Source organism: Pseudopipra pipra, chromosome 1 (assembly GCF_036250125.1).
Source record: "Pseudopipra pipra isolate bDixPip1 chromosome 1, bDixPip1.hap1, whole genome shotgun sequence".
NCBI lineage: Eukaryota > Metazoa > Chordata > Aves > Passeriformes > Pipridae > Pseudopipra > Pseudopipra pipra.
Window position 1 is genome coordinate 44535660 of NC_087549.1, and position 27408 is coordinate 44563067.

A 27408-nucleotide genomic window follows, 5' to 3' on the forward strand; every position below is an offset into this window, starting at 1 on the left:
ATGGGACTGTGAACTCCTGTCCTTTAAACCACTCTTCTTTCCTATTTAGTGTCTCCTGGTGATATGAGAAGGGCTGCTGATGTAGTCAGCAGTCTACATCAGAGATGTAGAATCATAGAATCTTATGACTTTAAAATCATCTAGTTTCAGCCTCCCTGGGTGGGATGCCTTGCAGAGAGATCTAGATGGATTGGAGCATTTGGCAGTGGTTAATGGGATGAAATTTAACAGGTTGAAATGCTGAATTCTGCCCGTAGGATGGAGTAAAGCCAGGCACAAGTATAAATTGGGAGAGAAGTGACTGGAGAGCAGCCCTACAAAAAGAGGCAGGGACACCTTCCACTAGACCAGGTTGCTCAGAACCACAGGATGTCCTGGGGTTCTGAACCAACCTGGCCTTGGACACTTCCAGGGATGGGGCACCTATCTGGAACTAGCTTCTCTGGGCAATCTATTCCAGTGTCTCACAGTGTACTCCTGCTTAATTTTTAGACTAAACTCTGAACTTAGGTGTAATAAGATTTAGAGCACCCCCAGCATGACAGTGGAGCAGAACTGATAAGACTTACAATACAAATGGGTGTATTTCTTTTCATTCTGTCTCTGAGAATGGCAATTGGAGATGCCATTTAGGAAGTGTGTACAATCCTGGCTATTGTTTGCAGTTTGTTCCCTAGTACTCACCCAGGTGAGCCTATTTGGTTTGTATTTATAGACCTGTTACACATGAATTTCTCCTGTCCCTTTCTAAGGCTTTTGATGGTGCACCTACAGCCTACCATGGTCATTTTTATTCAGTAACATATTAACTAAAAAAAGTCAAGGAGATAAAAGTCAATGTACATACCCAGAAACAACACAAGAAAGCATTATTTTCCTACTAGTATTAATGAATTTTGCATGTCCAATAGCTGTTATTTTGCTATTTGTATATGAACATTTGATCTAGAGTGGATTTTACAGTCAAATGGCATTCATTTTAATAGACATTCAGCATCAAAGACTTGAGAAGTGTCCTCTGCATATGTGCTACAGGCACATGGCTGGCAATGTATTTATAGGTCTTATCAAAAGACCTGAACACCTGAGCATCTTACAAACATTGATGAATTTATAATCATATTCCTAAGGGGAAGAGATTAAGTGGCCATTCTCCATTTCAAAGACAGTTTATTGAAAATTCAGAAAAATTAAACAACGTACCAAGGTCTTGGGAAGACTTTGTCTCCTGAGTTCTGGTCTGGTGTCACAGTTCACCTCCCTGACAACTTGAGCCTGCAGCGACTGGCACAGAGACAGACTCTCACCTAGACCTTTGCTACTGGATCACTGTAAAATCAAAGCCTGCAGGTACAAAATTACTATTTATTTTACCTAGATTTTGACTGGCTTGAAACAAATCTTTAATGAAGCAGATGGAAAAAAGCCTGTAAGTAATGTATATGTATTTTTTTTTTTAATATTTTTTAATGCTTTCCCAAAAGGTAGGAAAAATAAAAGGATTAAGCAGATAGCTATCAAAGTTTTCAGGTGGGCCCAACAGTGTATAATGAGCATCAAAACTCAGGGTATGTAGTGGATGTCAATTAAGCAGCTTTTATTTCCTAAGTAGGCATATTATGACTGTTCCATTTCATAACTTATTTCACTGTATCCTGAATTACAAGAAGCTCTTTGACCACTGGTCACAGTAAGAAAATATGACAAAATGTGCATCCCAAACTATCACCAAATGTAATTTTGTCATTAATCTCCCTTTTGTAAAATTTCAATGCACTTGAAATATGAAATAACTGTCTATTGACCCATTTTTAACTTGTACGTGTGCTCCCATAGATTTTAACGCAAGTTACTTGAGCAAGTTACTTGTTAAACAACTGGTGTTGTTTAACATAATTTTGATCTACTTCCACTTAAGCAAGTTTTAAATACACAGAAGTTAAATGATAAATTATCTTTGTTGCATTGGAATTGGAATATCATCAGACCAATAGCAATGTTGTTGCTATAAATTTGAAGATGTACAATTTTTTTTTCTAATTTAACTTCCTGAAAAGATATTTAAATCATTATCTGAAATATGTGTGAGTGCCAAAAATCATTCTGTATGAAACACTGAGGAAAAAAGATGTCAAAATGTTAAGGCAAAATAAAATGATAGATTAGGTGACATTTACTTAATACACGATTCTCTTTTTAAAAGACAATTATTTACTGAATTCAGATGAACCTTTTTTAAAAATCTCTGTAAAAACATTTATTATCATGAACACTGACTTGGAACATTAGAAAGAAATTTGATTCAGAAAAGTCAAAATGTTCAGTTTTTACTTTTAGAACCAAAGTGCTTTTGCTTGATTCAACTAATTTTGACCAGTACTCACTGAATGTACCTGCGATTGTGCTGCCCAAATACTGGGTTTCTAGTGCCTTCTGCTCTCTTTCTTCTCTATGGCTTGTTCTCCAACATTAATCTATAGCTCCTCTGGAGAGTTGCAGGACAGAAGGATATCACAGAAAAAGCCTCCTAAAGAGAAAGAACAACTCAGAGAATGATGTGTTGAGGAAATTATACTGTAATTCTTGTGAGACCTGGCACAAATTTCTGCTTGACAATCTAAAACAAAGTATCTTAGTCAATTTGACACCTGAAATAGTTTTGTCTTGGGATCCCTTACTTGCTAAATCAATACTTTTTCTTTCCTTTTTTTTCCTGAAAGAATGAGATTTATTCTGAATGAACCATCAGTTTTAAAAAAACTACATTTCCCACTGATAAATGGAAAAAAAATACCCTGAGCCGCTCTACTTAAAACATGATGTTCCAAATGATCATTTATTGTATTTTTTCAGTGCCATTAAGAAATTATTACAAACAAATCTCTAATATTTTATTTATGAAGACACACAACCACTGTAATATTAATTATATTTTAAATAAAATTTAAATGATGCATTTGGTGATTTAATAGTAAGGATCATTTGAATTATGCAGTTATGTTAATTCAAGCGAAACAATAGACTTCTTTTCATTGCTGCTTAAATTGTGTGGTCTTTTCATATTGCACATACTAAGTGCTTCTCACAACAGTTTAAAAGTGTTATTTATTACCACAAAATCAGGACAGAGTAAAAAGTGTTGAAACTCGCAGTTCAAATTCAGATCATATTCCCACGATAGAAATCTAATGAGACCCTCAGCTTGTGGCTCCCTTTTCTTCTATGACAGTATATTTTTCATCGTGCCAAGATGTCAGTGAGCCTGTTTAAAACTGTAGGATCCTGCTGCCAAGAAAACCCAAGTTAAAAAAATAAGGAAGTCATAAACTTGGTGTTGCAAGCTGCTTACACTTTAATAAGGGTTTTTTGTTTGAATGGTTTAGAGCAGGATTGATATCACTACTGTCTTTCTTTCCTGAAAACCATTAATTCTTCCTTATTAAACAGTATGATTAAAGGTAGGACAGCAAGCAGGCTTCTAAATTACAACTGGAAAAAAAGAAACAAAACTAGCATCTGCTAGTCAGGATTAAACTGTATGCTATTTTTTTAATAATAAAGATAGGAAAAGAATTTGCAGAGAATATTTAATGAACCAAGGATATGTTCACATCTTCAGATACATTTTTTCCCCACAATTTGTAGTAGCCTAAAAATATCCTCATTTCACTAAGAGAACAATTTTAAGAAAGTCTGTAAAAATTACACAGCAATAGGAATTAATATTCAGAAGTACACTGGAAATGCACTGAGGGATAACGTAATTGCTGTTTGATGTGAGAAACCAATATTAAAAGATGCTAGAAATATTTCAAAAAATTGTATTAAATAATAATTGATAATTAAAGAGTTGGTAAAAGATAGTACTAGAAGTAGACAATCACTCCATAACCAAAATCTGTCCTTTGAAACAACAATTTTTCTCTATTAATTCTTCCTCTTTCTATTTCTAGACATGCAAGAGACCATAGTTCAGACACTCATACTTCACACAACATTCCTGCTCAAGGAATTCAGCATGTGCTCCTGAAGACTAATTTTATTACTTTAAACACAATTAGGAAAAATATTTCTGATTTGCATAAGACAATTATGGAAATATTTACACAAGATTTCATTTTTATTTTTTTTTACATTAAAAAATTTCTCTAGTGGGCTTTGGCTGTATTGCATAGGCTTTCTAAATGTCCCGAGAATCATATATATTTCAAGTGTTTGATGTTTTTTATGTAAACAGGTGGTTACCAAAATGAAGGGGAGTTTGTCAGCATTTCAGTGATTTCCACACAAATTCTCCAGATATAAAAGGATATATAACTTTATATATTAGTACGTCTTTTCCTTCTCTAAAGAATGGTTCCAGGAACCGTAATTACAATTGGTACATAACTTATAGGAGAGACTAATCCCTCTGAAGGCAATGCAATTTTAGTGATACTTGAGATAAGCAAGGCTATAGAAAGAAGCAGAACCAACAAAGAAGCAGAACCAACAATACTACAGATATTAGGGAAAGAACACTTAGCATGCACAGCTGCTTTAGAAAAGAACTTAAGGCTATGGAAGAGACCTTTTCTCAAGGTAGCCTTGAATTTGGTCATAACTCCTGGGGATTACTGATGTTAATGGCAGTGGCATTGACTTAGAGGGCACTGCAGGTTGTTACTGACAGCAGGTCTAGTTGCATTTTGAAAAGCATCTTTTAAAAAACCCTTTCTTGATATCAGACTCAGAAACTTGTCATTCATTTATTCTGAGATAAGTTAGTCTGGATATGCAAATTTCTTTTCCATTTTATACTCTGGGAGGTTCACACACAACTCTTAAACTTTTCAGTGACCTATCTGTCAAAGCTGAAGAAGTAAAATTTGAGGGTAACTACTGATTTGGTGATCTAGCAATAAATGCTAGTCCCTCTCTATAACTCTATTTTATTTACACTGAAGTGATGTTGCAAACACTAGGGTTACTATACATATGTTACAGAAGGAAAATGAGATAGGAACTACATTTCAGTATTTTGCTCCTTCGGATTGTATTCTAAGCCATGATAAGGTACTACTAGAATAACAGAGTCCAGTAGAGCTGTTTTTGTGGGAAAATAAAAGCCAGATTTAATTAAAATTATAGAATCATAAAGACTTTTTCAATTAATACATTCAAATAAACTTTCAAAATATCAATGCAAAATACATTGACATATGAAATAAAAGTTCTCCACATTGCTTATTAGCAAATTTGTATTGCTTCCAAGTGTTTTTTTTCTTTTCAGGAAGACTTCAGCTACCAGTGTCAGTGATACAGTACTTGCTATTGCCTCCTAACACCGCAAAGCTTCTAAGACTTTCTTTTCTTGTCAGTATTAGAAAAGAGAATTGGCATGGTGTATTATAGCCCTCTTAGTATAACCTGACATTGGAGATTTAAATGGTAGTCATAGTTTGGCACAAAATTCTGACTAAGAGTTCCCGGTTGTCACTGAAGTCCTTTTATATTTAAGCAAAGCTGTAATGGTAATGGAGAAAAGATGAAACCCAACATCTTCCTGCGTGACAGTGTCAACACGGCAGCACGAGCTACGAAGAATCGCTGGTCACGCTCCTCACCATGAGAGTAACAGCATGGCAGGCTCTGGCAGAGTGTTTGTTTTACTGAGAACTTCAAAAAGCAGTGAAAATGTATTATGTTTCTATAATTATTATTTATAACTATTGTAGGTGATGGGAGAAATGGTTGAAAGTGCCGTTTTGTAGCGCTTCTTGAATTACATGCAAAGTAAAATGATGCATTTGAAAGTGCTTATTTAGTCTTGAGTTGACTAATTATTAATTACATTCTTTTCTTTTCTTGTCAGTGAGGGGCTATTAACCCAAATCTGCTTACTGTGGGAGATCACTCAGCAGCATAGTACTTTAACACTCTTTTGTATGATGTTAATTCGTGATGTACTGTATGCACACAAGGATCCTCTCTCACTGCTCTGCTCGGTAATCAGATCTCTCTCCAAAAACATTAATGTCTGTTTGTACACTTGTAGTGCTAGCTGGAGAGAAATAAATAGATTTAAAGCTAACTTCTGCTTTCCCTTCACTGACAAAGTCCTGCATTTAACCTTGAAATGGGGCACCCTTCAGAAATCCTCACACAAGTAGGAATCCCTGGAATTTTAGCGCTATTTCTTAGTTATAAATAATAACAATATTCTTGATGGGTGGCAGCTAATGAGTGTCAGTGCAAACGGCGATTTCAGCGGGAAGGGATGCTGGCAGAGGCCTTACTGACTGGAGTACTGCACGGTGCTGTACTTTGTCACTCGTCTCCGGGAGGTGCCTGGAGATGCTGTGCCCATTGCCTGTCCAAGGTGACAGTCGGCACTGAGCATCTGACCTGTGCTGCTCAGGCCCCCCAGATTTGCCCCCCCCAGGCTTGTTCCTCCCAGGCTGCTCATGCCAGACCCTGACACTACTCTCTCCGTGACCACCACATTGTGGGCATTTGATAACTCTGAGGGGATATTTATTAGGCTGCCTGGCATGCCAGAGGCAGGTCTGAACACCCTTTCTGTCACTACCACATTTGACCCATCTACCAGATCGGGAATGCTCAGAGACGCTGGAAGCCGGGAGTTAGGCGCGATTACTCTTTCGGTGACAATAACATTGGACCCATCTGTGAGATCAGGGATATCTAGCATGCCACGCAAATCAGAGGCAGATGCAGGACCAACAACCCTTTCTGTTACGACGACGTTGGATGCCCGCAGAGGGTCAACACAAAGAGAGGGGGAGCCAGAGGTGTAGGTCTCAGTCACCGTCATGTTGCCGTGGAGCAAGGGATCTGGCATCAGCCTTGGGGGCTGTATGGTTGACCCAGATGTGTAGGTGTTTTCAGTAACAACCGTTGTAGTGCCAACTGGGGGAGGCATAGGTGCACTTCCATTGACAACGATGGTGGTTCCAGGTGGTGGGAGGTTTAGATCACTTTCAGGGTTGGGAAAGGTGACGTTGACGCCTGGCCAGGGTGGGTTGACATCAGGGAAAGGTTCGATCTCTTTGCCCAGACAGATCTCTGCCAGGGTCCTAAATTTTGGTCCTAATGTATCCAAATATGTTTCATCTGTATCTTCTCCGATAAAGCTGCAGCAACCCACAGAGCCAACAGGAGTACCGACTCCTTCATGATCATAGATTAATAGGCAATCATTTGCTGGCCGACCTTCATCTTCATCTGCATACACGAATGCTTTCTGTAGTTTACAAAAGCAGGAAAATTAAAAAAAAGGAACAGAACAGAGTGACTTTTCATCAGGCCTTTAACCATGGATACTCAAACCACAATAAGGTTTCCCTAATCACAGTAAGGCCCAGCTGACTTGAAAGATGGGACATCAACAGAACAGATTATACCATCAACATTTTTTAACCCTGAAATAATTTTTATTCAAACATTACTGTGTTTTATTCTTGTTTCTGCCAACATTTAGCATCTCCAATTTGGTCTACCATCAGTGGGCCTGACTGTGGGGCAAAGGAGATGGGTGAACGAATGCACTCTTTGGGCAGCACTATGTGAACAAAGTGGTAGGAAGAGGAGTGAAGCAGGTTATTGAGAGGAGCAGTGGAGAGGCCAGGATAGAAGAGATGGGATGGAGGATTGGCCACTGTGGGGAAGACTTGGTGAGCCCAGAAGGGAGTCCATTTTGAACAAGAAGGAGATTGCTGATTTAGGATGGTGTTGGTGATCCTGAAGTGGTTGATGCAGAGAGATCAAGCAGGAAAGAGGAGAATTTAAAGTGATTACGTGGTGAGATTGGAGGAAGCAGGAGACAATGGAAGGGGAGGTCTGGGAGAGAGAGAGTCAGAGAGTTTGGGGATTGAGATGGTCAGTAGGAGGAGTAATCTGTGGAGGGCCATGGCTACCAGACAATTATTAATTGCAATCTGGGAGAAGTCCATGCTCAGGACATCAAGACTGCTCTGTCCTCTCCTCCACTGACCTTTGCTTAGATTTTGAAATATAGCAATCCTTATACATTGATATTTTGGTGACATATGCAATTATAACATTTATGCCTCATAGTTCATGCCTATTATGAAAATATATCTCATGAAGACATTAATCATGTAAATTCCATACCTTCTTTTTATACCATATTTAAAGGCTAATTCATGTTTGTCAATGGCAAAACTGCATAATGTTGTCCCTTGTAGTTCACAAGTATTTTAGTGAACAGAAATGGCAATAAAAATCAGGAAAACAGTGAACTGATGTTCACAGTTCTTTAGGGGTTGAAGTCACTTCAGGCTGTACCAAAAGTAGGAGTGAACAATTTCACAAAGTTATTTCTTTATACACTGAAAAAGGTGAAAAATACATTAATTTAGTGGCCACTTACAAAGCTGAAATAATTTAGTTGCTTTCTACCCACAAATGCAGTGTGTCCATCAGTTTTACAAAAAGACTATTGAGCAATCAAATCTACTACAGCAGCAGCTCAAAGGCAGTACTACTACTAGTGTAATTTTTCCTACTCGTCCAATCAGTTTTGCTTTTACATCAGTCTTATACTATGGAAGTTTCAAATTGACTAGAGTTATTTTGGATTTCTACCATGTAACCTGGGGAGAAGAATCTAACAAAAAGTAGGCTCACAGATGTAACTCAAAGAATATCAACTAATTACCTCAGAGAAATAGTTGTCTAGGAAGGCCATGTTCACTCCTCCTTCTCGATACTCTTTTATTGTTCCTCCAATTGACCCTTTTACTTCCCCTGTTCCAGAAATTCCTCCAGCTGTTCCGTAACCGGTACCAGTGCCATAACCAACCCCTGTAGTTTCTTCAACACCGGAAGCTACTACTCCTCCTCCTCCGTATGTGTTATTATATATCTCTGAAAACAGAAAAAGTTATCCTTCCCATGCTCTATTAAAATTTACACAGAATTCATCAGTTGTTTTTATAAATACTATAAAGACACTACTGAGTTTCTAAGCATATTTTAGACACAGGCACAGATACATACAAGCATTAAACCTGCAATAACAATTAAGCACATATTAGTGGGCATCTAAGACCTTGATTTTATTCCTGAGGCTAGGCAGCATGTTCAGATATGCTTTAGTAAATCAATTATTTACTTTGGTTATTGACTGGAGACATTGTTCTGCCTGATGTACATATATGCTGTCATGGGGTTTGCATTAGAAAATCAGATAACGCTTGTGGATAGTTATGCAAATACATAAATGTATATTTGTGATCACATCAGGTTTAAAATTATTTTGCCTTAAGGTCTTAGAAAAAAAAAAGGCTCTGTTACTCCTTTCACATTTTCTAGTGGTTAGATTTTTAAGGGGGGTTAGAGAGAACAATAATGGATCAAAATAACCACTGACTTATAATGCAGAATAAAGACAGTCTTCACAATAAGTTATAAAGTAATACTTACAGGACTTTATCTTCTCAAAATTTTTTCATATATTGATAACAAGGAAAGAGTGGTCTTAATGATCAGTGTATTTTATGATAATAGAATTGCATACAAAAGCCTTGACTATGGTTACATTAGGAAACATAGACTAAATTATATTTTTTTTCATTTTTATGAAGTGAAAACGTACGAGAACGTTTTTGTATAAATAATAGTCAGCAGAGAAATTGTCTTGCAGAATAACATTTCTTCCTGTCAGAAGCTAGTGAAAATGGATCTGTACTAGCATCCTTCCTTCCTGTTGTCATGTGAGGAATGAGGGACAAAGAGAAAGTGGCACTACGCAGATCGATTTATTCTCTATGGTCATCGAATTCCTGGGGGAACCTTATCTCAGAAGCATAAATTTATTGTGCTATGTACCAGCTTTCTGTCTAGTTTAATGCACAAATGATCAGTAATTACCTAGCTGCTTGACATGTCTTTTGGGAAGCAGAGCCCGGAAACTGGGAATCTTTCATGCTGAGTTATGAAAGCAAATTTCCTTATTCTGGCCTCAAGATTGATTTCTGCTAAAACTGGTGTCTGGAAAAGACCCTCCACTCAGTAGCTGGAATGATAAAGAAAAATTGCCTGAGATTTGAAAGCCTCAAAAGCTCAACCCTCAGATTCTTTATTCATTCTGGAGGTTCTAGTAACATCAGTTTGACTATCTGCAGATGTAAGATTGGAAGGGTTGTGTTATAGCTGGGAAACTAAAGTGCTCCATGAATCAGAAGGCATGAAATTCTGAAAGATAGATTTATGACAGTGTACATAGAAGATTTTGGGATCTACTTACCAGAGGGTTCACCAAAATCACCTCCTGCAGCTGTTGTTGGGGCAAGAATGTGTGAGACATCCTGGAAAACAACAGTTTGACTCCTTTAGTGATGACCTTGAAATTCCCATATGAAGACCAAGACTTTCAGAATCATGCTAAGGAATTAGCAGTTCAAGCTATTTATCACAGAATATGCCAAGTTGGAAGGGACCTACAAGGATCATCGAGTCCAACTCCTGGCCCTGCACAGGACCATCCCCAAGAGTCACACCACGTGCCTGAGAGTATTGTCCAAATGCTTCTTGAACTCTGTCAGGCCCAGTGCCATGATCTCCTCTCTAGGGAGAGCTCTTAATTATCATTCCCATTAAACCAAAACCAAACTAAAACTAAAACCAAACGAAACCAAAGAGTACAAGTTTTTTTAATTGTCAACATAAACAGTGATCAGTGGGGATGATTTGTGTTACTTTGTCCTAAATTTTCACTGAAGAAGTTTGCTAGTTATTGTGTTTCATTTGAGGGAATAGTAACACCAAACTGTTGTGCCAAGCTAACTGAACACAATTAAAAGCACATAAGCTCCATCTGAGAATATTAATTAAGTATCACCTTTCGTGTCTGCCTGGCAACTGTTGACAATGCCAGACTTCTTTTAGAAGAAGACACAATGCCACAATCACTCTCTACAGTCAAATGCAGTCTTTTCTCTAAATATGAGTTACTCCTGATTTTAGAAACATGGAATGTACTGACCCTGTCTTCAGGCTGGGCACCTTCTATTCCCCATGGATGAATTGCCCCTTCTGTGCATTCAGGTACAGGTTCAAATCCAGTTCCAACTCCACCTGCAGCGCCACGTCCACAGCCACAACAGTCGCTCATTGACATCAAAATTGGAATCACTTAACAGGAAGAGAACGGGAAACGGGGATTTAGGACATCTCTTTCTCACAGGAATAGCTGCTTTTCTCAGAGGGGAGGTGCTCACAAACTTTTGAAAATATGTCTTTAAAATGTTTCAAACCAAGCAGCCTGCAAGTCTGGCTTTTAGAATCATTAGCTGCTTTTGGAAATGAATGTATTTAGAAATTCAGAATAATTTGTACCTTTAGTTATAGTAGAGCAACACAGGGGTGGAGTAGGGCTGTTACTCCAAATTTATGCCTATAGACCTGGGAACAGACTTTGATCTGTCTCAACTGAATCAATATAAGTTGCATACATATGAAAATTAAACAAACAGAACCAGTCTTGCTATGTATAGCATTTAGTGCTATTCATTCCTGATATATAAGCATACATTTGTCTCTTCAAATATTGTAATTGAAAAGAAATACACATTAGTAATAATGTACATATGAGAATCAGAGGAGAGATATCCATCAGACTACAGTGATCTTTGGCTAAGGCTCCAGTTGCAATTTTCACATCACATATGCATAATGCTTGATTTGAAAAAACAACAGAGGCAAACCCTAAGCCCAGATTTCCACAAATGTTTACGTAGAGTGAGTCAGGTTTCCCAGTGTGCTGTTATTATGCTTTGTTGTTTCAAGAACACAGTGTTGGAAATTGCAGAATTCTGTAAATACCGACATTGAAAACACTGCTCATTTTAAAAAGGCAATGCAATATTAATTCATAGAATCATGTAATGATTTGGGTTGGAAAGGAGCTTGAAGATCATCTAGTTCCAGCCTCTCTGCCATGGGCAGAGACACCTTCGATCATCCATTTTGCTCAAGGCCCCTTTCCAACCTGGCCTTGAACAATTCCAGGGATGAGGCATCCACAGCTTCTCTGGGCAACCTGGTTGTATCTTATGACTCACAGTAAAGAATTTCTTCCAAAACCTCCCCTTTCTTGTAGGCCTCCTTTAGGAGGGCTATTCTGAGGTCTCCCTGTAGCCTTCTCCAGCTTGAACAGCCATAACTCTCTCAACCTGTCTTCATAGGAGAGTCACTACAGCCCTCTGATCATTTGAACATCAAAGTGAACTGAAGAGAAAAGGGGGAAAGGCTGAACAGTGTACAAAGTGCTGCCTCACAGTGCACTACTAAGGACATATTTAGTCCAGACTACCAACTAGGAGAGGAGATTTCCAAAGGCAGAATGATTGTCCTGTAACATTAGTCACACATAACACAGCACTTGCCACTCCAAACTTTTGTGGTTTTTGACTCCTACTAATCAAAGATTAAAACCCCAAACAAACCCTGCTCCTGAGAAAATCAGGGTAAAAAATCCATATCCTCAGTTTTTTTAGTCAGTATTTCCTCAGTGTTAAATTTTAGATGTTGATTACTTGATGCCCAAGCCATTAGAGAGGGTAGATCATATCTGATTGTGGTGTTCTGAGAAATAATTGCTTGCATAAATTTAACTTGAGCCATTCTTATCCATGAAACTCATACTTCTTCAAAATACTAGGACATATGAATGAATGTACTTTTTTGATCCTGTTATAATAAATACTACTTGTTTTTAATAGATATAATATTTGGAAGCAATAGCCAAAAGTGTAAAATCTAAGATGATAGTATCTATTGTTCTACTACTGAAATCTGTCTTTGAGCACAAAGGAATCTTGGTCTTTACATCTTTTCTTACCCAACCTGGAGCTGATACTTGTCCATTTCTTCTAAGAACATAATGGAAGGACAAATTGCATACTCTAGGTTTTAAGTGACTGAACAGCTTTGTCTGATGGTTTGAGAACTAAATAACATCTTAAGAAAAAAAACAAACCCTAAGTTTTAGAAGGGAAGTAGTTAATTCTGAATGAAATGTGTATGTAAATGTGTATAACATAAAATATATAGAAATTCTTTTAATTTAAAAGACAAATTTTTCTTGTCAAATGGCCTATAGGAGCCGATAGATTAACAACCAACCAGAAAAGTCACCTTGTTTTAAAAGAATTACAAAGTACACTTTTAGAAAGGTAATAAAATTGTTTTCTTAATTTTATACTTACGAACAAATATTAATCCACCAAGAAACATCAGGCCAATGGCAGCACCGCTAAGTGTGGTCGGTGATTGGTAGTCTCTGCCATAATTTTCATTTCCATAATTGTCGTCAATGGGTGCAGTATATCCTCCCTCACCCCCATCGTATCCATCAGTATAAGACTGCCAGTCTGTGTGGTCCACATAATCTCCTCCTCCGGGTCTAGTCTGACCATCACCACCACCTTGTCCTCCTCCATCTTCCCGGCCTTCTCCACCACCACCAGTATCAGTGCCACCACCTCCAGTACCACCACCACCAGCACCACCACCACCACCACCGATGATAATTATTTTTGTGGCCCCACTGGTGCAGTAATTCCGACTATCACACTGACAAGCTTGCACAGGAATTATGTGTGGTCTGGGGCAGCGTCGGCCTTGGCTGTCTCTTACAGTGACATAGATCCTATAAAGGTAAAAGTCAATGTTCTGACTCACTAGTTCTGCAGAGGAAGCTTTGGGGGACAAAAAAAAGAGAAAAATATTTAGGTGAAGGTATTGGCTATAAATGCTCTACAAATCTCTACTTGTTGTTAGTTATATTCATAGAACAGAATATGAGACTAACAGTTCCCTTTCTAAGATCTTCGGTTACTTATTCATCTACAGTACTTATTCAAAGCTGAAACTTATGATACTCCTCTATGCTAGATTTTCTTTTGTAAAACTTGAGCCAGATCAGTCTAGTTATCACTTTTAAGCCTGAGAAATACAAAAGAGGCAAATGCACTTTTTTATTTCTACTGCTGCTTTTCCTGATTTTTATTTGCACAATGGTAAACATAAAAATTGCGAGTTTTATGCATTTCTTTTTCCTCTCACAAGGAATTTAAATAATTTTTTCAAAAGATTTTTGAGTAGGTTTAAAAAATTTAGAGTTACACAGGTGCATTTGCTTAGGACTCAAGAATAGTTGTAATTGTGATATTTAACATTTAATGTAGTCTTCTATGCATACAGTAAGTTATGCAAATTCTGTCATTTAGTAATGTATGAGATTTGATTAATTCATTAGTTTGTCATGTCCTATTGGAAGAAACTGGAAAAGCTCCACTGCACACTGACGAAAACAGTTTTTGCAGAAATACAAGTAAGTCTAATTGGTACAATAAATTACAAAAATTGTAGTTTTAATTTGCCATTTTCACATGCCTCTCACATAAGTACGGCTCTGCCAACTAAAAATTTTATTCTTTAATACAAAATTTTTAGACTTTTGTCATATGCTTAGGATTTTTAGATACTATAGAAATAAAAAGTATCAAATTACTCCTTTTGATTTACTCGTGTTTAGACCAACAGAGGTTCTTGTCACAGTTGTACTCAATGTATAGTTTTTGCTGCCCTATTTTTTTTAAAATTTCTGTTTCCTTTAAAAAAACATGTAATAATTCTGATTTTAATTGTAATATGATTTTATATATTTATAAGCAAATATGGAGCAACTTCTTGGATCCATATGAGCATAAAATCACATTTAAGTGAGATTAGAATAGATTCTAGTAACTGGGTTTTTTTGTTAGTGAAATATTATCCTACTCAGTTATATAAGAACTTGTTGCTATGGTTTATTCTGTTATAAAATGTAGGTTAATTTACCGTTTATTGATCTGATTATCCATGTAGTTTGAGGTTCACCATGTATGGTGAATGTAAAGGGCGTAGCATATAGACCTCCATCCCTGTGCTTTGCTGTGATAATCACTGATGGGGAATGCATACATACTTTCCTTAATTCAGTATTAATAGTCGGGCAGTTGGCATTGATATCATCTAGTGAAAGCACAATGGTGCCTGTAGCAGTATATCGAGGAACCCCTGTAAGAAGGAGATATTTGTGGTCAGGAGGGAGTATCGATACTATAAATAATGCAGTTTGGGTTGGAAAACTAGAAACAGGAAAAAAAATTGATAGAAATCCGAAAACAAAAAGAGTTTTCTTTCAGAAAACTTAATCTCTTTTCTTACCTCTGGTGATAGCCAGAACCTCTGCTTTGTACTGCCCATTGATGACATAGACTGATTCCCGGTTAATAACTTTGTTGAGTGTGATTTCACCAGTGTTTTGATTGATTCTGAACCAGGTAGCTGGATCACGTCCTATACTATATCTGTGTTTGGTGAAGTGAAAATACTTAGTGTTATGTTATATGTATTACATATTTATTTTGCAAATAATATTTGGCATTTTGGAACTTTTTTCTTTAGGCTGTGCTAGGTCCTCTTGCATTTAAACCTGTTCAAGCAAAAGTCATATAGACTTCAAAAAATGTACACCAGAAAAGTGATTAGGAATAAAGTAGGTGTGTACATTTTGCAAGTGGCATCATAGTTTTGAAATTAAATCTCTCTGGATTCTGTAAAATTTACTAGAATCCTTGTTGATATCAGTGGTTAAATCCACAGCTCTTCCTGTAACATTCTAAAATTGTATTTGCTAACACATTTCTCAGTTTTATGATTTTTTCCCAAACCTTCGTCAATAAGCTGTATTTATTTCTACATACATTAAAAAAACAAATTCTGATCCCAGTTATTATCATCAATTTCAAGGGAAATAAGTGTCAACTAATTTTTTTTTGCTATAGAATGAGCTGGTAGTGACCTCTTCTATTCTGACTGGATAATACTGCCCATTATTGGGATTTTCTGTTTGCTTTTTTAGAGATGCTAACAAAATTCCCTATTTGTAGCAAACATTTCAAGAAAAATTATTCTTAGGCTGGATAAGAAAAAAAAACTCATCTGTTTTATTTATATAAGTTACAGCCTATTGGAAAAATGTTATTTTCTTTGTCTTGTACATAAGGCTAAGGAAAGTAGGTCAGGAAAGAAAGCAATTGTAGCACAAAAAAGGGCTGAACGATATACTATTGTATTGCTATTATTCTATTGCCAATGAATGAATGTTGTTTTAAGTTGTTTTTTTAAAGCATCCTTTAAAATACCTATTCCTCATCCCACTGAAATCTCAAAAGAATTATTCCATCCAGGAAGTTAAACAGAGCAGAGCTTACACAACATTTGATGCAATAGCTCTTGTGTCCTCATCGATGGCTGTGTATGTTCCTATAACATGATTCACTCTTGTGCCTTCTGATAGAGAAAACACGACTGAAGACGGGTGAAACCTCGGTGGTTCAATCATATTTTTTACTTCTATTGTGAGGGGTGTTCCATATATTTGGTACTCTTGTGCAACAGAGTGGTGGAAGGCAGCTACGTTCCTAACACCAATCATCAGTGAGTGGGTTCGGAGCTGTTCATAATCCAATTCCTAAAAGATAAACCACAGAGAAATAGATAATACATAAAAGTTCCCTAATTTTATTTAAATATTTTTTATTTTAAATGGTTGAGTGACAATATTTTTACTGGCCATTTAATTTTGTTAACAATTAGCTAAAACTATTTAAAGATGATTATTTCAAGAGTTGAATCACAATATTTATCCATACCTTAATTACTCTAAGGATTCCTTGATTTGTAGCTCGATCTGTAACAATTTCAAAACAGTTGTCTTCATTACCGGATATAAAGAAAAACTCTGCTAACCAATTGTCTGTAAACTCTTCATCAGCATCCAGAGCTTGTATTCGTAGCAGTTCTGAACTGAGTGAATTTTCTGAAATACTTGCTGAAAACTGGAATGACAGATAAGTACCTGTTAGCAAATTATAATATATATAATGTGAGGAAAACACAGCTGTCTGCAGAGATTCTTTTGAAGAATGTCCTGTGCACAGCCCATGCGAATCAAATAAAAAAACATGTATTCAATTGTGATTCTGGTTGCAGATCTGAAGAGCTGTGTCACCTCAAGTGTTTGCAGAGGCATCTTAGAGGGAGAGGATTTGTGCTTTCTATAGCAAAAGATCTTAAAAAGACTGGGTTAATCTACATAATCTAGCCATACTTCAGGGATCTGGATGCCTGAAGTACTGGATTTCTCTGAATACAAAGAAGTCAGTCCTGACAGTGTCAGGATTGACTTCTCTGAATACAAAAATAATCTATTTGTGTTACCAGAATTGGTGCACAATCTATGGACTGTGTTTCGAGGACACTACAAGGGAACAAGGACAATACAACCCTCTTATTCCAGTGAAGCATTCAAATGTGAAAGTGCTCTATGGGTTAGTAAGGGCTCTGTTATCAACGGGGTTTTTTAACAGGGTTTTAAAACAGTTATGTTGCTTTTGGTATTGAAAACTCACAGAGCTTTGAGCAAGAGTTGGAAAGTTGTCATTGACATCAATCACTTTGACGTTACAGCTACAAAGGGATGATATTCCATCTGCAGCTCCATCCCGGTCTGATGCCTTCACAACAAGAGTGTAGCTACTATGTTGCTGTCACAAAAAGAGAAATGAGTGTGTTAGAAGACCAGCTGTGCATCTTATAAATACTCATGTCTTGCTACTATTTCCTAATATAGGAATTTACCTTAGACATTTTATTGTAACACATTGAAAATATGCATTTCTCCAATAATTATTGTAAAAAACACAGCCTTTCTCTCTCTTTTATTTTCTTTCATGCTCTCATAACACATATACACCAAAAAATCATGTTATTTAACTTTGGAAAAGGAAATGTTACCTCTCTGTCAAGGTAATTGGCAAGATGGAGTTCTCCAGTATATTTATTCATAATGAACATGGGTGGACCTGAAGGTTCCTGACTCTCTATCTTGAAGGCAATTTTAGAATTCAAGTGATTAGGTTCATCCGCATCTGTTGCAATGATTTTCATCACCAGTGTGTCTAAGAATAACAAATAATTAAAAAAAAATCAGAAAATCTTTTGTATTCCTGCAAACAACTCATCGACACAATGCTAAAACTTGTATGAAAATGATAGAAGGCTTTCATTAACATTTACAAAGAAAATAAAAAATTTAGTTTTTTAATACTGATTCTGAATGTTAATGACTTTAAATTAATTAAAAATCAAGGTCAGATGGAATAACGCAGATTTTCACTGAACTTCTTGAAATCACCGTAGGGAATATGTAAATACAGTAAGTACTGAGCTTGTAGATATTAATGTAAAAAATTGCAACAGTTTTAAATGAGAATTTCTGTAAAGTAGAAAATGAGTGTTAGGCACCATTGCCTCAGTTAATTTCTTTACTTTAGGTAAAAAGAACCATTTTAATCATTAAAGTAAGGGTTTATTTAGTAATATTCTACTGCGACTGCAATACACAGGCTACAAATACAAATATTTGAAAGAGAAAAATGGGAAAAAAAATGTGTTTTATATATCCTCAAAGGAAATAAGTGTAAGTGTAGTGTTATTTTTATTTCCTAAATGAACTGATTTATTTTTAATTTTCACATCTGAAATAATTTGCATAATGGTATGGTTAGAAACTGGAACATTCAGCATTCATGTGTGGGAGGAAAGGGGGAAGGAAGCACTGCTGCTTAATTTATGGCAACGAGCTCAGGCCCTGGCTCAAACAGCACTTGGAGAAGCATCTGGTGCTCCTTCCTTTTCAGTAGCCCTGGCTAATCTATGTCATTGCCTAAGAAAAAGCAGAATGAGCACCCCAGGTTTATATTTATTGTATTCTGGGAGCTTCACTAGCACTGCTATAAAGGCATAGTGTAGTTACTTACTGTCCATACTGCTCTCTTCAATAGATCCTGTAAATACAGTTTGTGCAAATACAGGAGGGTTGTCATTTATATCCAGAACTCTGACTCGAAGTTCAAGAGGTGGTTCCAAATCCATACCTGTCACTGAGTGTTTGGCAAAGCAACGTATCTAGATAAAGAGATTTACTCATTTTAAAACCAAAAGTAAGCAAAGTAGCAATCTGAAACAAATTAATTTGTTGTCTGCCCCACCCTGGATCCATCATCAAAAAGGTATAAAAAATGGGAGTACTTACAACGAATACTGGGGTTACTTCCCTATCCACTATTGAGGTTATATTAATTTCTCCTGTTCTCGGGTTAACAACAAATATTCCAAAGGGTGCACGATCAATTCCAACTCCAGAGATGCTGTATGTGACTGGATTGTTTTCTTCACAGTCTGATCGGATCTACAGCAACAAATAATAATTTATGGAAGTTTACTGAGGATACCCGCAGGGCTTTTTCTCCTATTCTTAGTTCCCATAAAACATTCTATATACTTTCTGTTTCTCAACCACTATTCACAAGGTTCAGTTGACAGAACCAATGGAGAGTTCTTCTACTAAACAATTAACCTAGAGATCCATCTCCCCTTAAGTGCTGGATAGGCTTTCTCTTAAATCTGTTAGGCAAGTGAAGAGAGAAACCTCCAAGATTATCACACTGTGGCTGGACCTCAGTAAGTGAAAGGACAGGACAGGAGGATATCATCTTTGCTCTGTTTCCCGCAGAAGTCATACACAATGCTTGAGCTTCTGCTTAGGAGTTTATCAGGGTGAGAGACAAAAGAAAAATTTTGTGCTCTGGTACACAGACGCTGCATGCAAAGACATCGGTTGGAGCTGCCCAGGAAGTAGACTGATGGCAACGTTCTAGGAAGCCTCTGGTCACTCCTCAGCAGCCACATGGGTTCACTTTATGAGACTGTCTCAACAGAGCTGGAAATATTGCGTCATCTTTCTTCTATTCTGTATTCCTTGCTTTAACTACTCTAAGCAAATATATTTTTCTCTGTGGTTTTGTCAGCCTGTCTTTGCAAAAAACTTCCTTGTCAGTGAAACTTGTTTTTCTTTCTACTTACTCTGGCAATTGGATTCCTCTTAGAATTATCTTCTCCTTCTCTACAAGCTGCGGCAAATTTGATCCATTCACGTTTTTGTCTTCTGAAGGTTTTCCATCTTGCCGTTCCATTTTCATCCCATTCTTTTACCTTTGACACAGAGTTCCAGTGTCATATGACGTCAATCCATTTTAAATTAATACAGACAATTAGAATTTTCAATGATAAAGAGGAAACAGATTTTTTTAGACCATGTGCTTTTTTACATGTCTGTGAGTCCCAAACTCTAAGACTGTACATGTTTACTTTAAAATTATTCCTTTGTGTGAGATACTCATTTAGGTTTAGAAAGAGTTCTCTCAAGGGAGCGAGCAGGTTATTACCTGCAGCTGTTTAATATTTAAATATGTTTTCAATCTTCAGGTTCAGAAGTGTCTTAGTTCAGTATTTTCCACTTGGTTTTTCATTGGTTACATTTCATTTGGTCAGAAAAACAGTTTCTAAAGAAATATATATTACCTCTACATGAAATCCTGTGCTGAAATCCAAGAGTACCTGCAAGAACAATGAAAGATTGTCGTGTAAAAAATGTAAGGCAAGATGCAGTAAGCAAAGCCCAACTGCAAGACATTGTTGTACTGCAGGACTGGAGAAGTACTTTTTCTCAAGTCTATTGAAATAGCTTATCTAGGCAGTAGCTACAGGATTTCCAGAAATGACTTTGTGCAATTCATTTTTTCTGTCTCCAGCACTTGAATTCCTTGACAGTTTAAACCTTCAAAATTAATTCTGTCTTTCAAGACAGAACTCTGGGTTTGAATGGATACACCATAGCAAATTTCAAGCTATACCTACATTAAAATACAGCTTTCACACAGATTTTTATGTTTTAACACCTCAGCTGGTTGCAGGAATTGTTACCAAAATATCTAGGAAACTAGAGAAGGAGTCTTTATTCTAAATAATGTATTTTTCCTTGTCCGTAATAAACCTGGAATACTTAACTAGGTTTTTTAACCAGAAAGAATGAAAATAATTTCTTGGAACTTCCCAATGAAGTTGAAGACATTCAAAGTAAGATGGAAAGAGAACTGCAGTCATCAAGCATATTTCCCTGGAGTGCAGTGGGCTTTGATTTGAGACCTAACTATGCAACCAGTCTTGAGTAAATGAAGGTGACAGGATCAGATGCAATATGTAATTACTTTAAAATTAAAATTTAAATGAGAGAAGCCTCAATTTCTTGATTAGCACAATTTAAAAGAAGGCACAGTTTAATTAACCTTATTTCTAAATAAGGTGTAACCTCTTCAGAGCATTTTTTTTGGGTTTAGGACCTGGTTTTCCTCTCTTCAGACAATAAAGGTGAAGAATATGGGATTTTCAGGGCTAGGTGCTTTTTTCATTCATCATTGGGAAAAACAAAATATCCAGGTAACTCAAAAAGTATTTCAGAGTTTTTCTTTTCTCAGAAAAAGTTGTTAACATCTGCATTTATGAATTTTCCACTTCCTTGTAATTTCCCATAGCTTTTTTGTTTGTTTGTTTTATGCCAGTTGTACTGTGACAATCTTTTATCCTATGGTTTACATCATGGGACTTTCCTCACTTTAAATTTATTGCATTGTTCTGGCAAGGCTGGAACATGGACACAGACTTTTTTCCACTTACTTCATGTGAAGACAACCTCTTACATGGAACAGATTAATGAACAGCAGCTTCACCCTTCTTCTGCTCTCCCTCTTTTCCCCATTTACCTTTATTCTGCAAGAGGTCCACCATCTGTCATTTACAAAACAATGTCTTCAATGATCTGGTCTTGCCCAGAACATTCCCTGAGACCTTGGCACATAATGGCTGCCCTAATCTGTTTCTGAATGAGGGAGTTTAGACTGTGGATTTGCCCATGTGATGTGCATATACCTTGAAATTTATTTGACTATTCATAGGGAAAGGATTTTTTTTCCGTGTGTCTTTGAGGAAGTTATTGACATAAATGGTTCAGAAAAGTACTCTGCAGAAAAATCTTAACAATATGTTCATGTTGCACTAAGAGCATTAATATATTTTTGAGTTTATGTCTTGGTGACTATTTAAATTTTGAGCTTCAGAATAGGGTTCAAATTCATGTGTGGCCATTACTCATCTCAGAGAAGGGACAATATCAGACTTCAGGTAAATGGCAGGGTTTTTCCACCCCAGTGGGAGCTCAGGCCTGTCCTTTTGTAATCCCCCTTGGAGCCTGAGGAAACACAGGAAAGTCAAAGGGACAGACTATACCCTCAGAGAGATCCTGAGTGATGAGGTCTACCAGAAAGAGCACTAATTGAATAGTCTCTTATCAATCAATCCCACTAGTTGAGCAGAGCCTCCTTTGGTGAGCACAATGAAATACTCTCCACCCTTGGGCTGAAATCCCTTCTGGCATGAGAGCAATTGTCTTGACCCAGCAAAGTATGAGAATACACCTCCCAGTGCAATGCTAGTGAATCTTGTCTGCTGTCTGCATCCTGTGGCCTAATCTGTTACTCAACAGTGAGACTGATACCTCACACCCAGACACATCACTCATACTCAGCAGGCTTAATTGAAAAACTATTCTGAGTACCTCTGAAATAAGAATTATGCCCATAAAGAATTCTGTTGTTTAAGGCTATGAATACTGATAAAACACTTAATTTCAACCAAGTTCTGTTTTCAAGCAATGAAAAATACGTATTTTACACTGGAGTCTCATTCTTTGTTTTTGAGCACCAGTAATGAGAATGTCAGGACTTTGTCCATTGCAGATGCTGGGGATTGTAAATTTAGGCCCTGTATTTCCACACTTGTCCTATGCTAACCAAGGATAACCCTATTCTGCTACTTGTTGCTAGTGAAGATATCGAATCCAGAGTACTTAGTAAAATTTGTGTTATTATTTGAAAAGGCTGATCCAATGAACTTGATGTCTGTGTTTGGTATATCTCTCTTTTATAGGAAGGAGGGCAGGCAGACACCAGAAAAAGCTGTCTGGTTCATCAGATAAACCTCAACAGTTTTGAGATTATATTTATCCAACTTGATACCGGGATGGAGGTTTCTCTACCTCCCAAACTACTGCTTTCCCATTGTCTGCTATGACCAGCAGTTAGAAGTCTTCCCCCAGACCAGTTATCTATTTCTAATATCTATCTTGGAGGCAAACCTGTTTTTTTCTAGTGCTATTTCCAGCAGAGAAGTGCTGTCTCCTAGCAGCTACCTCTATCATATTTCTAGGTAGTGAAAAAAATTTCCTTCTAAACCAGTATCCAAGTGCAGCACTTTCCATAGACCCAGTGAATAACATTAATTAAAGCAATAGGAGTCACTGGAATGTGTGGGATGCATCCCGAGGACCTTGGGGTAGGCAGGCTGATCAGAATGATGCAAAGATTTGCTGGTCTATTAGTCTCTGAGAGACTGTGAAAAGAAAAAGGAAGCTGCAGAGAAGCTAGAGGCTGGTTGCAGAAGCGGTTTCTGTTTTGGTCTGGGAGCTGTGCTGTCAGGGAACAAGTTATGGTGGTTGTCATTTGCACAGTGTCCTGTCTGAAAGCTTGTCCTTTATTGTAATGATACCTGAACCCTTGTCCAAAATGACACCTTAGAGTCACACTGGAGTGATTCTGGATTTATTCTGATGTAACTGAAAATAGAATTAGGCCCATAGGATGTGTATGGTTCTTTGCACCTTCAAAGCAATTTACAAACAAGAATTAACTAATCATTAATTGAGTGCCAAGCAATATTATACGCAATTATGGAATCCTCCCTCCTCCACCTACTGAAATCTAAATGACTGAACACGCCTTTAACATCTTCCCAGCATTATTCATATGGGACCTGCTTTCCTCTCTTTGAAGTCAACAGCAGTATTGTTATTGGCCTGGATGGGAGGAGTGCTGAGAACTCAAATGTATTGCATTAGTCATCAGGGTGCAGTGGTAGCTCTGGTACTGTCAGCGTTTTGGGACTTTTATATCTTCGTATTCATCCAAAGCTCTGATTAATAAAGGGTTGCAATAATGAACCCTTCCCTTTATTCATTCTGATTCTCTTTAAAAAATGATAAATCAGTGCACATGAGATAATAAGAAGCAGAGTTCAAACATAAGACAAAACCTCATATTTTAAAAAGATGCCATTTAATCACTTGTTAATTGAAACGTGATGGGGTTTTATTCTATACTTTTCATTTTCATAGGTCACTAATTAATGTACTTATTCCAATTTATAGGGAAAGTTTTTCAGGATGATTTTTCTGACATTTTGTTTACTAATTTAGAGGAAATCAGGTGTTCCTATATCAGTTACTGATGTCAATATTTTGTATTGCACCCAGGATCCATTGCTATTTCAGCAGAGTTATGACAATGGTTGTGTCAGGTAGAAGAATATATTCCAAAGTTTTATTTATTTTAAAATAAGTTTATTCAAAGAACTGAACACTTTGGGAAAGTTTCCACTGCAATGTTTCTGTTCTGCTAAGTCATACAGATATAATGAATTCCCATACAGTAACCATTAGAAAAATGAACAGAAAAGTAATTTCAATGTAGGGTGTATGCCATTATCATTCAAATTTGAGTTTTTCAAATTAGTCATGCTAAGTGCCTTCAATAAATCTCCTCAATAAAACCTGAATTCTGATATGGCTTAGAGTGTTCTGGCTGCAAATGCATGTTTGCTTAATGGCCATTTTACTTAGGAATGTAAAACTGCAGGCATGAGAACCTTATCTTAGGTGATAATTCCTGAATGTGAAATTGGTTTAGATTCTATTTCTACAACAAAATTATTTGGCAGAAGAGCCTGCAAGTTCCCGATTAAATCCTGGCAGATGTTTCGTATGCATATGCAAGGAGAGAGTTTAACCCCTTAATTTTTTTATGTGCAACCAAGTTATGAGTAGGAGGTGTAACCATAGCCTAACAACTGGAGGGGGAAAAAAAAAAAAGAGCGTAGATAACACATGGGAAAATGTAGCCAGACAAAAGTGCATAAGAGATGTGGTGTATTTAAAATTATTGGCTGTCACATGATAGCTGGCAGGAGAAGAGTCATACCTGATCAAACAGATTATTTCCATAAAACGTGTCTGTGCTAGTATCACAAACAGAACTCCCTTACTCATGAGAATAATGTCTTTGAAGTCACGTGAGCAAGGGTTGCAGAATCAGTCCCACCGATGGTGAAATCCAAGTAGAAAATTACTAGTTTCAGGGCTGGTAAGTTTTCTTTTTTTTGAAAGTGTAGTAATGTACTAAAATATGTATAACTCCACGGCACTTTTATTTGAAGCAACTTATTAACAATATACTAACCAGACAAACCATTCAGACAGGTAATGTTCATGAAAGATTAATCAAGCTGAAAGCCAAGACTCTTTCTCACAATGCACTAAAATTGGATACATAAATTTATAATTTATTTGATCTCTACAGTTTTTCTGTTAGCTTTCTATAAAGTGCTGAAAGATGCTATTAAGCTGTATGGACCATCATGAACATTGCTATGCAGAAGAACACATAATAATTACAGTTGTTTCCTCTGGGCAGTAGAAGTTCAAATGTTTGATAGTCATCAAAACACAATGACAGTTTTCACAATTGCTCTTTTTTTGTGACCCAACACATACCCTCCGTCACTCACAATTGCAACAATAATATACTAAAAGAATGAAAATGGCTTCAGAAGTGCTGAGAGAAGTAAAGCAGCAAAATCTCTTTTGAATGGACAGATCTTAGACATGGTACAGTCAAGCTTTTTGAACTTTGACACATTGGGAGTATGCATCACCAGGTAACTGAGTGAAATGGATAGTCACTAGAGCAACATGAAAATCCAGAGGTGTTAGTGATGTGCAACAGACCAGCCTCGGAGATCTCTGCACTAGCCTAAACAAGCAGAAACTTATCCAAACTGTAACTTGCTTTTGCCAAGTTTTGCTGTTGTTTGCTTGGCAGCTGCCCTGTGCTAATTAGTTCTACTTTACTGATCGCAGAGCTGTCAGCTAAAATTAATGGATTATGTTTTCAAGTTAGTTTTAGGATTTCATATTCTATAACACACTTTCTCAGACTGCAACATTCCTAGAAACGTCAGTAACGAGAAGTTAATAAACATTTATGCTTAGTAATACATTGTGTAAAATGTAAAACTGCATGAAAATCACAGAAAGGCATAACTATAATAGAAATCTCACTCTTCTCAATCTTCCGGGCCTTAAACCTCTACCTGGTTTCAAAAGAGCAGCACAGATGAGTAAAATTAATCCACACAAAAATCAGATTGCAGGAGCAATAAGGCCTCCATAGTCCTTTTAAGTCCCTTCTGGGTAATTTCCATGTCTTGATGAACACACTGTACAACTATGCCCCTTGACCATAGCCACAACTTTCCTCTTACAGTGAGAAAACAAACCCAAAGAGCAACACTTTCATCATGCATTCTCTTGCTCAGCACATGGCGGCTCAGACACTAATGCACTATAATACAGGAATTCTTTGTAATATGATAAAATAGGCCCAGTTTTGATTTTTACTCAACTAAGATTTTCACTGAATTTTTAGGTTTTTTTCTCATGAATATAGCTGTAGGATTTTGTCAGCTCTTGAAGTGCTCTTGCTAATCAGTTTAATCGGTTTAGAAAAAGAGATTTGAATTCTTTAGAAAAAGATATTCCTTCAACTGATAAAAAAGTAAAGATGTAGAAACAAATTATACCTAATCATTACAATATTTATAATGATGTCTTTTATTAATAACAGTGACCCCTTAAATAGTAGACACAGACAACATTTGTCTGAAAAGTCACGCATTAAACAGAGAAAGCCACATGCTGATCATCAAGAGGTTGCAGAAAGTCAACAAAGAAAGTAACATTTGTCATTATTTAATGAAAAACTAAATTAATTCTGTAGAATGTTTAGAAGTGCTGTTTAAAATGAGCAAAGCCTTGGTTTTTTTGTAAATTTCGTAAGATATTTTGGGGGACTAGTTTACAATGTAAAATGTAATGGTCTCCTGAGGAAGACTCAACCGGCGTAGTCACAGAATTTACAAATACTGTTTTAAAATCTGACTTACCAACAAAAGGAACAGAAAAGCAGCCGTTCGGTGAGGGAGCCAATCCATGGCATCTGACTTCTCGGATACAAGTCCAACTGAGTTGTGGTTACAAGCCTGTTCCTGTTCCCCTCCCCCCTCAGCTCTAGTGACTATTTAAAAAGACACTTGGTATGTGTCCTTATAGTCAGCCCTTCAAAGTGTCTCTGCCTCCCTCTGAGGGAAGCACTGAAGATGCTGTATAACAGAGTGTCTTTCCCCACCCCAAAATCCTGGGCTGGTCTCACCTGAAACGCTTGACAACATCATTATTGCTTGCAGGTAAAAGCTAAGAGACAC

At 36.9% G+C, this 27408-nt stretch overlaps 1 protein-coding gene across 1 annotated transcript; it reads right to left on the reverse strand.

Moving 5' to 3' along the window:
• Positions 1-2806: 2806 nt before the first annotated feature.
• Positions 2807-27334, reverse strand: LOC135414074 (desmoglein-1-like). The gene is made up of 16 exons (XM_064654341.1): positions 27091-27334; positions 20503-20538; positions 20005-20133; positions 19175-19330; positions 18900-19047; positions 17875-18038; positions 17490-17624; positions 16731-16916; positions 16290-16549; positions 15241-15383; positions 14872-15090; positions 13236-13727; positions 11012-11160; positions 10274-10334; positions 8684-8892; positions 2807-7246 (listed from the first exon to the last, which is right to left on the reverse strand). Exons 1-16 carry the CDS (start codon positions 27136-27138, stop codon positions 6275-6277), a joined length of 3507 nt encoding a protein of 1168 aa, XP_064510411.1. The 5' UTR covers positions 27139-27334; the 3' UTR covers positions 2807-6274.
• Positions 27335-27408: the final 74 nt, after the last annotated feature.